This window comes from Sus scrofa, chromosome 8, assembly GCF_054392235.1.
Source record: "Sus scrofa isolate SSC_HxYL_T2T_F1_AM1 chromosome 8, Sscrofa_HxYL_maternal_Yorkshire_Landrace_v2.0, whole genome shotgun sequence".
NCBI lineage: Eukaryota > Metazoa > Chordata > Mammalia > Artiodactyla > Suidae > Sus > Sus scrofa.
The window spans coordinates 20,085,420-20,099,089 of NC_139390.1; the positions used below are offsets into that span (position 1 = coordinate 20,085,420).

The 13,670-nt window shown below is 39.9% G+C and overlaps 1 protein-coding gene across 10 annotated transcripts in view; it reads left to right on the forward strand.

Annotated features, from left to right (window-relative positions):
- Window positions 1-12,301, forward strand: part of RBPJ (recombination signal binding protein for immunoglobulin kappa J region) — a 233,547-nt gene extending 221,246 nt beyond the window's left edge. For all 10 annotated transcript variants that reach the window (XM_084971707.1, XM_084971704.1, XM_084971711.1 and 7 more), the window contains 4 exons: window positions 5,525-5,665; window positions 7,147-7,302; window positions 7,681-7,784; window positions 7,942-12,301. In XM_084971707.1, coding sequence (XP_084827833.1) covers window positions 5,525-5,665; window positions 7,147-7,302; window positions 7,681-7,784; window positions 7,942-8,257 — 717 coding nt within the window. In that variant the 3' untranslated portion in view covers window positions 8,258-12,301. The remainder of the gene's footprint in view (window positions 1-5,524; window positions 5,666-7,146; window positions 7,303-7,680; window positions 7,785-7,941) is intronic.
- The last annotated feature ends 1,369 nt before the right edge of the window (window positions 12,302-13,670 follow it).

Consider the following 13,670-nt stretch of genomic DNA (forward strand, 5'->3'; position numbering starts at 1 on the left):
TTTCGTTTCTTAATTAATGCAGATACTTTTTTTTTTCCATGTGTGTGTGCTACCTGCTGCATCCCAATACAAGACCAAGTTTTCAGGAGCATAGAAATTTTAAATTTCTTTACAAGTATAAGCATAATTTTTATTACTCTCCCACAAGAAGATAGATTTTAAAAATTAAATAAAATTGGATATCTTACTCTGGGAGATAAGAATGATGTTTGGGGCTTTTTGAAACTAAAAAACTGCTTTTCTTAGCAAAGTGAAACAGAAGCCCCTTATACACCCTCTATCATATTCCTTCTTTTCTGAAATGGAACACAGTTAAGTTACATCAAAGATGATTGTTTGATTCATGGTCAGGTTGTAAGGGGTTGAAGGAGTGGATGAGCATTTAGTTTTACTATTCCTGAGTATGCTTTCTCTACTGAAATACTTCATTGGCTGATATATTCTGGGACAGTTTTAGCAGGAATTGGGTTGATCTATAATTATTTCAGAAAATGAATCATTTTATTTTTGTTCTGTTAAAATTTTTAATGTGTTGATTGTGTAAGGTGATTTTATTTCACATTTCAACATAATAAGCCAAAATGTGTGGAGTAATATTTTTGAAACCTTGAGACTGGGACAAAGTATAAAATGGGGAAAGCGTAGGGAAAGAAAGGTGCAAAATTTAGAAAGAAAGACACAAACCAAATCAATGTTTACTCGGGTTCTTTTCTCATTCACTGTGTGTCCCTCTGTTCCAAGGATAATATTTATTTGCTTTGGCATTAAATGCTTGTTCTACAGAAGGACAATTCAGAGGTTTATGCCTCTGATCAGGGATAGCTTATATATGGACCATTGTTTAAGAAGACAAACTGAAATCTTAAAATAGTATTTTCACTTGTTTCAAGTAAAGTACCAGTCTGCCTTGCTTGAAAGATACCTTTACATTGAAAAAAACTATGTGGTTCTGATTATAAAAATGTTACACACAAAAGAACTGACCTAGGAGTTTCCATTGTGGTTCAACAGAAACGAATCTGACTAGTATCCATGAGGAAGCAGGTTTGATCCCTGGCCTTGCTTAGTGGGTTAAGCATCTGGCATTGCCATGAGCTGAGGTGTAGGTTGCAGACTCGGATCTGGCGAGGCTGTGGCTGTGGTGTAGCTTGGATTCAACCCCTAGCCTGGGAACCTCCATATGCCTTGGGTGCGGCCCTAAAAAGACCCCCAAAAAAACCTGACCCAGAGACTGTCTTTGAAAAAGTTGCAGTACCATCATTACAAGTGTACTGATATATACCTCTTTTTGAGGTTGTGTGACTGAAGAATTAGTTTCCTCAGAGTCAGAGCTAGGCTTTAGTGGTCTGCACCACTTCCTGCCCTCCTTTGCCTCCACAGTTTTCATATTCTTTTAAGAATAATAACACTGCCTTAATAGCTGAATGTTGCATTTAATTTCCTAGGCTAGCAACCTCATTGGAGAGCTTTGCTTGGAAAACACCATCCTTCCAAGACCAAGTTTCAATGGGGTGAATGTCCTAGTGAAAAATCCTGTTTTTTAGAGTACTTTAAAAACAGGCACAGTCTATGCAGATCTGGCCAAGAAACACCAGTTAGTCCTTTATCTCCATGTCCTCCAGGCTGTCAGATATCCCAGAGGTTTGGGGACGTCTATTAGATAAACTAATCAGTGATGTGAATTCAGCCTGGGCAGTTAGCAGGTATAGTGCTAGGAATGTGAATAAGATATGTTTTCTGTCCTTAAAGGCTATGTCCAGTTTACCTCAGGATAAATAGTGTACCAATAATTGTCAAAGCCAGGATAAAGGAGAGAGAGAGCTGGGTGGAATAATCCTCATGTTTTATGAATGTAGAATTCAGCACACGTAGCTTAAGTTAAATTCATTCTACCTTGTTTCTCAGATTTGAAATGATCACAACAAGTTTTTGATACCAAATAGGAGAAGACATCTTTTGTTTGTTTATTGGTGAGAACCAGGTCATTCAGCAGTGTCTATGTCCAGAGAACTATTGTGGGAAGTAAACTTGAGCCCAGATGTGGCTGTGTGCTCAGTATGCTTATTACCACATATTGGAGAACCAGCGGCTCACACAAATAACAGTGTCTCAGACAAGTCTCGACTCTCACGTGGTGAAGTCATAGTGAGTGTGCTAGACTCGTAGGGCGCTTTAAGCTTACATCATTCAAAATTTAGTTATTTCTCTGAAATCCAAATATCATTAAATAAGCTGTATTTACAGCTTGAAGACCAGCATTGAATAGAAACAGTTTGCTTAAGTTTAACTAGTCTCAGAATATCTTAGGTGCAATAATTGCTAAAAGTGTACTGTCTCCCTTTAAATTCAAAAATTGGTGGTTGTATAAGTAGGATGACAGATACTCTGTTAAACTGCAGAGCTGAAAAATGGGTAAATATGAAGAATGTTGACTTTTAAAGATTGGGATTTTTAATAGTTGTGGCTTAGCTGAAGAAAAATGATCTTTGAATGTAAGTCAGGTGTGAATCAGATAATAAAAAACCAGTCATAATACTGTATAATATTAACAGCACTTTGGACTTTCACATGTGTTGATTTATTTAATCCTCACAAAATTCTATGAATAGTACCTATTGAGGATATTCATTGTGGAGCAAAGTATTACAGCTCTGCACACATACATGCTTTCCACAGAGAGTCCCACACCTTCCATGTGCCGGGCACTGTGGAGAAGCAGGAGATACACTGGTGGGCAAGGCAGACCCCTTTCCTCTTGGAGCTTACATTTCAGAGAGGCAAAAATCAGCTAAAGAAATACCCATATCATGTATTAAAAGGTTCATATAAGTGTTAAGACAAATTAAAACAGGATAAAGGGATAGGGAATTGGAGTAGTCAAAGAAGTCTTTTTGAAGTGGAGCTTTTAAACAGAAACCAGAATGAAGTTAGGAAGGCAGAAACGGGCTGAGGAGCATTTCAGGCAGAAAGAACTTAGAGCGGGAATGTGTGAGGACTAGCAAGGAATCCATTATAGGTGGAGCAGGGGAGAGGCGGGGCAAGTCCCAGCAAAATGATGCTGCGAGCTTAGCCACAGGCAGCGCCTGTCCATCCCCTCACTCTCTAGGCGAGGACTTTCTCATCTGTGGACAGTAGGAGGCCCCTGGAGGGTTTTAAATAGGGAATGATGGCTGGTTTATGTTTGGAAGAGTAAGTCTGGCTGCTCTGTGGACGAGAGAGCGTCGGGGTATAGTGATGGGAGCAGAGAGAGAGGCGCTGGGGCCTTTGTCGTGATTCAGGTGGAGTTGAGGATGGCCTGTTAGACCAGGAGTGTCCTGGTAAGGTCATGAGAGCTGACTGATTTGTTTGACGGTAGACCTAACAGAATCTGTTGACAGATTCTCTTTTGTAAGAGAAAGCAGGGAGTCAAGGATAACGCCACGATTTTTAGGATTGAGTGAACGTGGAATCATTTATTGAGCTGTGAGTCGAGGGAGGATCATGTTTAGGAAGAAATAAAAAGTTCTGTTTCTGATTAAGATTGAGATGCATTGATAGGCGTTTCAGGTGGAACTGTTGAATAGGTAGTTAAATACACGAGTTGGGAGCCTGAGAAAGCGCTGGAGATATAAATTTAGGAGTTGCCAACCTCTAACTGGCATACAGTATAGCATAGGAGCGAGGAGAAGAGCCCCGGGGCTTCGGTCGGGAGCACAGAAGGCCAGTTAGAGCCGGGTCTCCCTGCAGCAGGAGTGTGTGGGGCACATGCTGCAGAGAAAGCTGACGAACGAATGAGGACAGAGACGTGCCCATGGGATTCGTCTGTCTTGAAGTCCTTAGTGGCCTCATCGAGGATAATTGTAGTGGAAACTTGAGACAGAAGGCTAGAGAGATCTCAGGAGATGGGAGGGTGAGGAAGAGGAGTTTTGCTGTAAGGGATGCTGAGCGGCAGGGCAGGACTTGCAGTCAGTCTCTGATTTTAGGTGAGACGTAGTTCGGACATGGTTATGTGCTGTTGGGGGTGATCTTCACAGTCAGCAGCACTTAATGGTTACCTTCCATGTGGTAAGTAACATCTACGGTTTGATAGGATTGCCTTTCAGATAACTGAGACTAGTTGGATTATAGTTAGAGTGTGTAATGGAAAGAGTTCAGGCTGGGCAGGCAGCCCAGCCTTGGAATCATATTCTGGTCCTTCAGCTATTAACCAGGTGATTTTGAGGAACTTAACCTGACCTGAGCCTGTTAACTAATCTGCAAAGTCATACCTATTTTAGGTTGTTGTCTTTTAAACATGTAAGTATGATAACGAACTGTACTGACTAGCACACCCATAGTGGCCTTTAGAGATCAATTTCCCTTTACTGTTGGAATATTTGTCATATATTTATTGAAACAGTCACCTCAACTTACTACTAAAAATAGGATTCATAAGTCTAGTAGGAGTAACATCAGCTGGGAATTTACTAGAAGTGCAGAATATCAGGCCCCCACATGTAATCTCTGGGAGCAGAATAGATGTATGGTTTGTATCAACATTAAAGTTGAAAAGCACTAATCTAGAAAACAGGTGCCTGCCTGCCCTATTGTTTTAGGAATTCATGGAAGAAGGTAACGTTTCCACATTCTTTTTTTTTTTTTTTTTCTTTCTTTGCTTTTTATGGCCACATGTGGCATATGGAAATTCCTGGGCTAGGGGGTCACATCGGAGCTGTAGCAACTGGTCTACACCACAGCCACAGCAACACCGGCTCTACACCACAGCTCACGGCAACACCAGATTCCTAACCCACTGAGTGTGGCCAGGAATTGAACCCATATCCACATGGAGTTGGGTTTGTACCCTGCTGAGCCACAATGGGGACTTCTTACATTCTTTTTTTTTTTTTTTTTTTTTTTTTGTCTTTTTGCCATTTCTTGGACCGCTCTCCCGGCACATGGAGGTTCCCAGGCTAGGGGTCAAATCGGAGCTGTAGCCTCCGGCCTAGGCCAGAGCCACAGCAACTCGGGATCTGAGCCACGTCCACAACCTACACCACATGGTTCCTAGTCGGATTCGTTAACCACTGCACCACAACGGGAACTCCACTTCTTACATTCTTAACATGACTGGTATCCAAAGGTATTTTTATTTATTTATTTTAATTAATTAGTCAATTAATTTTTATGGTCACACCCACAGCATATGGAAGTTCCCAGCCAGGGGTTGACTCAGAGCCTAGCAATGATCTATATCATAGCTGCAGCAGCACCAGATCCTTAACCCACTGTGCCAGGCAGGGGATCAAACCTGCACCTCCTCAACCACCTGAGCCACTGCAGTGAGATTCTTAACCCACTGCACGTAAGTGCGAACTCCTATTTTTTTTTTAAAAACCTTTCTTCTTGGTTTATTGTTTAGAGATGCTTTTGTGTATGTAGGTTCTTGACAGAAAATTGTGATATACTACTATATAATGCATTCTTTTTGTGAACTTTTTGACAGTTTACAAAATGAAAACTCTCCATGTGTGATGACTTTTCTTTCTTAATTGTTAAATTATAGATAATCAGGAAGGTTGATAAGCAGACCGCATTATTGGATGCAGATGATCCTGTGTCACAGCTCCATAAATGTGCATTTTACCTTAAAGATACAGAAAGAATGTACTTGTGCCTTTCTCAAGAAAGAATAATCCAGTTTCAGGTATGCTTTTATTTTTTTTATTTTTTATTTTTTTTTTTGTCTTTTTGCCATTTCTTGGGCCGCTCCTGCGGCATATGGAGGTTCCCCGGCTAGGGGTTGAATCGGAGCTATAGCTGCCAGCCTACGCCAGAGCCACAGCAACGTGGGATCCGAGCCGCATCTACGACCTACACCACAGCTCACGGCAACGCCGGATCCTTCACCCACTGAGCAAGGGCAGGGATCGAACCCGCAACCTCATGGTTCCTAGTCGGATTTGTTAACCACTGCGCCACGATGGGAACTCCCTCAGGTATGCTTTTAAATGACTGGTGAAATCTAAACTGTGCAAACTATTAGGTTAGCAGTGTACACAGAAACATGAAACGCTCGTTTAATGTTTTTGGTTTTGTTTTTTTGGCCATGTTGGTGGTATGTGGAAATTCCCGGGCCAGGGATGAGACCCACATCACAGCAGTGACCCAAGCAGCTGCAGTGACAATGTCGGATCCTTAACCTGCTGCACCACAAGAGAACTCCTCGTTTAGTGTTAATTGTATCCTAATGCAGAGGCTGGGTTCAGATGTTTACCTCAAGTTCAACAGTCCTTAGCCCACGTGTTCCTCAGACATGGCAGTCATCCTACCTCAAGGGAAAATGTTCTCAGAGAAACACTTAACAACTGTCTAGTTCTGGGGAAACAAAAAAGCCCCTCAGATTATCCAAAAGTAGATTTGGGGTGTTTAGTGAAAGCCCTGAAATTCTGTGCGGACAGCATTGTGTATGGATGCACGTATGTTGTGGGGGAGGGTTCATGATGATCACGGATTCACAGGGCTCTTCTAAGATGGTAATGACGACACATTTCAGAAGCTAACTTTTCACTGTATTTACTAACTCTACTTAGAAGGCTTTCATGGGACATTTATAACATGAACAGATGATTGAGTAGAATAGTTTTACTCATTTGTGAACATCTGGAGACTTTTTCTGTGGAGATAGCCACACACTGCCCGTCTCCTCAGCCCAGCACTGATGTCTGCCACTAGGTGTAGTCAGGGTAGGGGTAGGGGATTGTCACTTCACATCTTGGTGCCTTTCTACTGAAAGCAGTAAATTTCTGGCTGTTGTGTACGCAGGAAGGGGCTCCTGTTCTCACTCTCTCATTCTGGGAGATCCCCAAAGAGTTTTAAACACAATTACTGATCTTTTATTAAAGAAATTATACAGGTACTAGTGAACTCTTAAATGGTTATTCTGAAAAGTACTACTATTTTTAGTATATCACTGAAGTATTTTGTATTCCAATAAAAATTACTGTGTGTGAGGTTTTTGTATTAATACTCTGTGTGGGGATTGGCAAAGCATTGTGCCTAGGAAGTTTATAAATTTGTACTGAATTCTCTTCATGTTAGTGCCAGTCTATGACTGTTACTTTGTTAAAATTGTCTTTTATTGTAACATATATAAAACTCAACTTCTAAACACTCTTTTTTCATAAGGCCACTCCATGCCCAAAAGAACCAAATAAAGAGATGATAAATGATGGAGCTTCCTGGACAATCATTAGTACGGATAAGGCAGAGTATACATTTTACGAGGGGATGGGCCCTGTCCTTGCCCCAGTCACACCTGTGCCTGTCGTAGAAAGTCTTCAGGTGAGACCACTTAGAAGTTGACTTTTTGCTCTTTGCAGCTGTTCTCAGCTATGATGTGGCATGATTTTATTTCACAATAAATTTGATTTTTCTCCAAATCTAGTGATTTGGAGATTTTATTACACATCATTTGTTGATTAAAGACAAATGAAAATAAGAAGAGCATTATTTTATGGAAGACAATTCAAGTTTAAATTAACATGTGCATTATCTTGAGATATTTTTAGTTTGTCTTTATAATATGTGGTTTAAAAGAAGCATTTTAATTATCTTTTTTTTTTTTTGGGCACATGACTGTCGAATGAGAAACTCGTTTGTGTACCTTAATGAAAAATGGAAAATTTTCTCAATGTTGTTCTAATTTTCTATGAATTGCAGTTAAATGGCGGTGGAGACGTGGCAATGCTTGAACTTACAGGACAGAATTTCACTCCAAATTTACGAGTGTGGTTTGGGGATGTAGAAGCTGAAACTATGTACAGGTACTTGATACAGCTTTTTACATCATGCAGAATTTCTGTCGGGGGTGGGTACATAAGACTCTTTGCTGATACTGATTGTCCTATAGTAAGCATCCCTGTTTTAAGTTTTATTTCTAAAATTTGCCTGGCCCTTAAGGGATTTCTGTTTCTTCCTCAGATGTGGAGAGAGTATGCTCTGTGTCGTCCCAGACATTTCTGCATTCCGAGAAGGTTGGAGATGGGTCCGGCAGCCAGTCCAGGTTCCAGTAACTTTGGTCCGTAATGATGGAATCATTTATTCCACCAGCCTTACCTTTACCTACACGCCAGAACCAGGGCCACGGCCACACTGCAGTGCGGCGGGAGCAATCCTTCGAGCCAATTCAAGCCAAGTGCCCCCTAATGAATCGAACACAAACAGCGAGGGAAGTTACACAAATGTCAGCACAAATTCAACCAGTGTCACATCATCGACAGCAACAGTCGTGTCCTAACTACCGTCTTTTTGCTAGGACTCACACTGACTCGAGTGCGGCAAAATGTTGACAAAAAAAAAAAAAGAAAGGAAAAAAAATGAACAATCTTTTGTGGTTTCTTGGGAAAACTTTTCATACCAGGTGATACGATTCAAAAACCCCCTTACCTGCAAGTGCTGATACGAAGTGCAGAAGCCACAGTCAAACAAAACAAACACATCAAAATGAAAAAACTTTCGGAAATTGATTTTTTTAGCTGTTATTTTTGTTTGGTTGGTTTTTGCTTGGTTTTGTTTAAATGGGCAAGAAATAGACATGTGGCTGGAGTAAAACCTAATCAAACTAGAAGACAAAAATCTAACATAGTTTTTATGGACCAAGGAACTTGTATAAGCTTTAGCAAAAGGTACATTTTCACCAAACCTTTTTTATATCACAGTATATAGTACACCTTTGTTACCAAATAGGTGGTTCTCCTCCCCACCCCGTTTGAGCTTTTGCTCCCAAGTCCATTCAGGTTCCAGGCCTGGCCATGCTTGTTTAATCTAACCACCACCATACTCTTCCAGGTCTTTTTGGTCTAAGGCTGGAACTGTTCTTTTTATTTTATTATTTTTTTTAAAGCTGAAGTCTTGTGACTTTTAATGAGTCGAAATTGTTTTGATTTCAGCAAGTCAAATCTTGTAAAGGTCTGCGTATTTTTTTTAAGATTATATGAAGTCTGTGCAAAAGCTTTAAAAAAAAAATGCCTCTGCCTTGCCTGCAATACATGCAACGTATGTTAACTTAGCCTCTCTTCTCAGACACCAGTTGATAGTTATTTCTGTGTGTTCCTTTTTTTTAAACAATGTATTTATAGTGGTAATCCAAGAGGTTCTACTCTGTACCTGGAATCCTGTGGGGCCGTTTCGTTGCTAAGGAGTTAATGGCATGGAACATGGTGGGTTTGCAGTGTTCCTCCCGTTTCGGTGCAGAAATCTGTCCGTGCATTCCAGGATTTGTTCAGGTCCCCACCATCACCACCCCCACCCCCGAATCTTGTACATAACTTGTATTATGTGTAAGTTAAACATTTTATTTTGAACTTGGAATGTTTCCCATGACTTCATTTAGCAGGGTGTTCTCCGTTGTTGACATGTGACAAGAAAATATCATGAGAAATATTTGCTGCCTATTGGTGGATGGTGCCCAGTTGGTAGATGGTGCCCTTATTGTACAGTGAGGAAAATCTCAGCAAAAGCATGTTTCTATTTACTTTCTTTGATTCTTTCTTTCTTTTTTTTTTTTGTAGCCTAGGCCAAACCATTGTAACCTTAAAACAAGATGCTTTTTACTAGGTGATCAACTAAAAGAGCTGAAAGACAGTACTTTAGGAACAGTTAGTTGTAAGGTTATAAATATGCAAACGTAATTTATCTTTCCATTTCTCTCCCGGCCTTTTTTTTTTTTTTTTTTTTTTTAATCTTCTCTTCCTTCCCCAGTACTGAGTGTCTTCACAGATGTCTCTCCTACTCAGAGAGAATTTCTCCTCCGTTTAGTTAAGAGTTGATTCCGTTTAGGGTTGTGTGCTGGCAGTGCGTGCTGGGCTCACTGGTTTTACACCGCTTCCGTTCCTGCACTTTGGTCATGTCTTTGTTCGGTTCTTAGAAATCGCAGCTCCCATTGAGCTGCATGTGGTCCAGGCACTGTGTGTGTGACGTTACAGGACGTGGTCTGGTCATAACAATCATCTTTCCTAGAGTAAAAACTACCTCTAGATTGTGGTAAGCTTTTACTGTCCCATAAAAAGGAGCCACAAGTACCTTAAGAATGCAAAACTGTAACTTCCTACAGCGTTTCCATACAGAAATTGTCTTTCTGGTGTCTTGGGCTATTTTGAAAAGTTTTCATTGGTAGACTTTTAAAACCATCATTGTTAGTAGCTTTTTTATCCCCCCAGCTTTGATATCTTCATCACTTGTTGTTTTGCTCCGACTATGCCATTGTAAATACAATTCCTAACATCTTTAAATCGCGTTTTCCTCAGTTTTCAAGGGGAAAGTCATTTGTAAAACACGTTGTGGTTTTCTCTTTCCTGCAAGCCTTTTTAATTACTCACAGGCTGCGTTATACTATATACAGCCTTTCTCTCTTCAAGTCTGCTCCAGTCACTGGCTTCTCTTGTAAGCTAATCCTGCCTCACACTTTAAATCTGTTTCAGTGACCAAGGGCAGAATTCATTGTGGCCTTATCTTCCTTTGTTTTAACTGTTTACTGGCTTTTTCTTGCAAATTTGCTTATTTCTGAGTAGTATTTATTCTTTCCTCTTTTGAGTCTAGACGTAGTCTTTACACAGTGCTAAAAAGAGAGGGCAGAGATGTTTTCAGTGCTTTACTTTGAATGGGCCACAAGCTTCCTCCACTTCCCAAGTTTGGTATTTAGTTATGAAATTATATTAAATTAACTGATAATGGATGAGATGCTTTTGAAAAACAAGCTATTCCTTACCCAGCATTGCAACTCAAAATAACTTTTCGAGTATATATGGCTTTATTAAAATGAACCTTGGCTTTTTTTTTTTTACTGTTTAATTGTATCTAATTTTGGTTCTTTGTTTATTTCAATAAGATAATTGAAATATTAGACTGTAAACCCTTTTCTTTTTTTTTTTTTTTGAAAAGTCTAAGAATGTACTTATACAGGCATTTCCCCCCACTATTTTATGCCATTCTTCATACCACAAACTAAAGACTGAAATGATTTGTCTGTTGTGGCTTATTGTTTATCAGTAGTTCTTTTGTCAGCTGCTTAAAAAAAAAGTTTGTGAATGGTTTTCTGTGTAATTACAGGATCCTTGTCCTCTGGTTATAGTAGAACGTAGCCCCTCCCCCAAAAGGTGGCATTATTAGAGATGCTGGCCATTTACCCTCATAAAGACTCAGAACGGTAACCACTTCAGTTAAAGTATAGTAGTTTTTTGTTTTTTAAAGTTCTGTTTTAGAAGTGTATCCTATAGAGGCTCATGATTTCTATGCAGTTTCTACAAATGCACATAGAAGCCGAGTCTGTTGTCCAGTATGTTTTTATTAGTTCCATCGAATTGATCACATAGATTGGGAAGGCAAGCTAAAAGCTTTAAACGTAAAATGCCCTTTTTATTTTGAATGGTTTCAGAGTTGAACACTAGTAGAATATTTAACCTGCTGCTGACTTTTCTTAAACTGTGGCAACTAAAGGCATCCTCATATACGTATTAATTAGTGAAATATTTGTCACTCTTACTGCACAGACTTGTTTGCAGTTATAAACTGGTTAGGGTCGTTTTGTTGTTTTTAATGAAACTAGTACCATCTGTGCCCTCACAGGAAATTTCCAACACAGTTTTTAAGAACTAAACTAACCAGTCATGTTTAATCCGATAATCCACCCTGGAGGGGTGGGGGGCGGGGGGTGGTGGTGGTGGTTCCTTTTTGAAACAAAAATGTCATTCAATTATTAACCAAATTACTTACTTTTGATTTCAAAAGCAGCTGTGTTTTTGATGAGTACTGAACAAATGTGTGTAATTTTCTGTGCCAGACTTTTTTGACTTTGTTTTCAAGCACTGTAATGTGGGATGGATGATTAGAAACAATAATATATTAGGGTTTCTATTTAACCCTTTCAGGACTGAACTGTATCTCCTTTTATTAATTTTTCCCTGTGTCGTGATAAATGTTTGCCAGCATTCAGTACTGTGTTGGTCCAGATGTAGGTTTATATGCTCATTTTTAGCTTATTTCTTGTACCTTGCAGCATGCTCTACGCATTCAGTCCTTAAGGGGTTTATTTTACAAACTGTGCGCCTGTAAGGTTTATTAGCAATAAGATAGAAAATTGAGCAAGTTTATACCATAATTTTGTAGAAAAAAGAATCTGCTCAGTTCCATATTTCATCCATGAGAAACCTGCAATACGAGCAGTTTCAAGAAATAAATAAAAAGGAAATGTAAACCATTGTAAAAGTCTTCTGTTGGATGTGCCTGATGCATGTATTATCGTCTTTGATTTCAGAATACTTCATAAAGATGAAATTAAATTCCATGTTACAGTTTGTGTATTTACAGTCGTACCTTGCTATCTCACCTACATCACATCACAGTGATAGCTGTGCTGATTTTTTGTAAATGTTTTAAATGACGTAGTGCTTTAAAAAGAGAAAGGTTCTCTGGGAAGTGGGTTCATCCTTGCATATGAGGGAAATGAGCATTGCCTCTCAACGGACAGCTCCCAATTCAGGACCATTTCGAGCTAATCGCCACACAAGCGGAGAGCGTTGTTGAATGACAGCTTGCTTTTCCAGTAGAAGGTGGTCATCTGGTCAGATGTATAAAGGAATGTGGAATATTGTTTATGCTTTCTGACGGGGGGCTCCTCATTGGCGAGAAAACATGTTTTAATAGGAAACAGGAAGTCAAGGGGGGAAGTAGTTTCAGAGCAAGTTCGTTTGTCTGACCTCCCCCAGAAGAAAAAGTATAAGAAAAGAGTAACCGGGATTTGCTAAAGACATCTTCCTCTAAAAATAGTGGTTGTTAAATAAATATAAAACCATTTAGTTGGAATTTGGATGGTGAAGCTTTTAATGGCTAAGATTAGTAATGGTTTCTTGATTTAGAGTTTAGAAGGAAATAAAATGTCCATATCCCTTGCTGTAAATAGGACATGATCACTTTCTAAGCAATCTATTGAAAGATCCATTAAGTGTATGCATGTGTATGTATCTTTTGTCCTTGAACCCCTGGATGGTTGCCAGTTAAAAAGATGCAGAGGGCAAACCACATCGAGTTCTAGTGGTGAGTGATCACAGAAGCAAGTCCCCTCCTCAGACAAACAGATAGAGGAAGATGCACTAGCAGCCCCACCCCCAGTTTAGTGCCAGACGACAGTGAGGGCAGCAGGTTATGTTGGCATATGTAAAGCACAAATGAGGTGATTCATCTTGACCTACCAGTTAGACCCCAAAGCATAAAGCTGGGAGAGAAATGTGGACCACAGCCCCTGTAGGACCTACGAGGCAGGACAGTTACACACGATTCTGTGTGTTAAGGATACGGTCATTTGTGTGCCTGGCACACGGATGTTGAGTAAGTAGTTTAGTTTAAGGTGTTGTGCACGCATGTAAGAAATCGTGACTCATCTTGGTTTATAGAAAAGGCAGGTAAATATTCTCTAAACAGGAAAGGGGAAAGGTTTTAACTCTTAACAAGAAACATTCGTGCCGGACACAAATAGGTTGCTTTATAACTGTTGGACTTATAGAATGTTTTGCTTTGGGAAAGTGGCACTTTAAAATGTGGAACTCTGTGAAAAAAATGTCAAAGGTAAGTATGAAGTCTGGGTGTGTATCCAGTTCTTTCTGGCGCTGGTGTTGCAAGAGGAGTGGGCGGGCTGACAGAGGGCGAGGAGCTGGTTA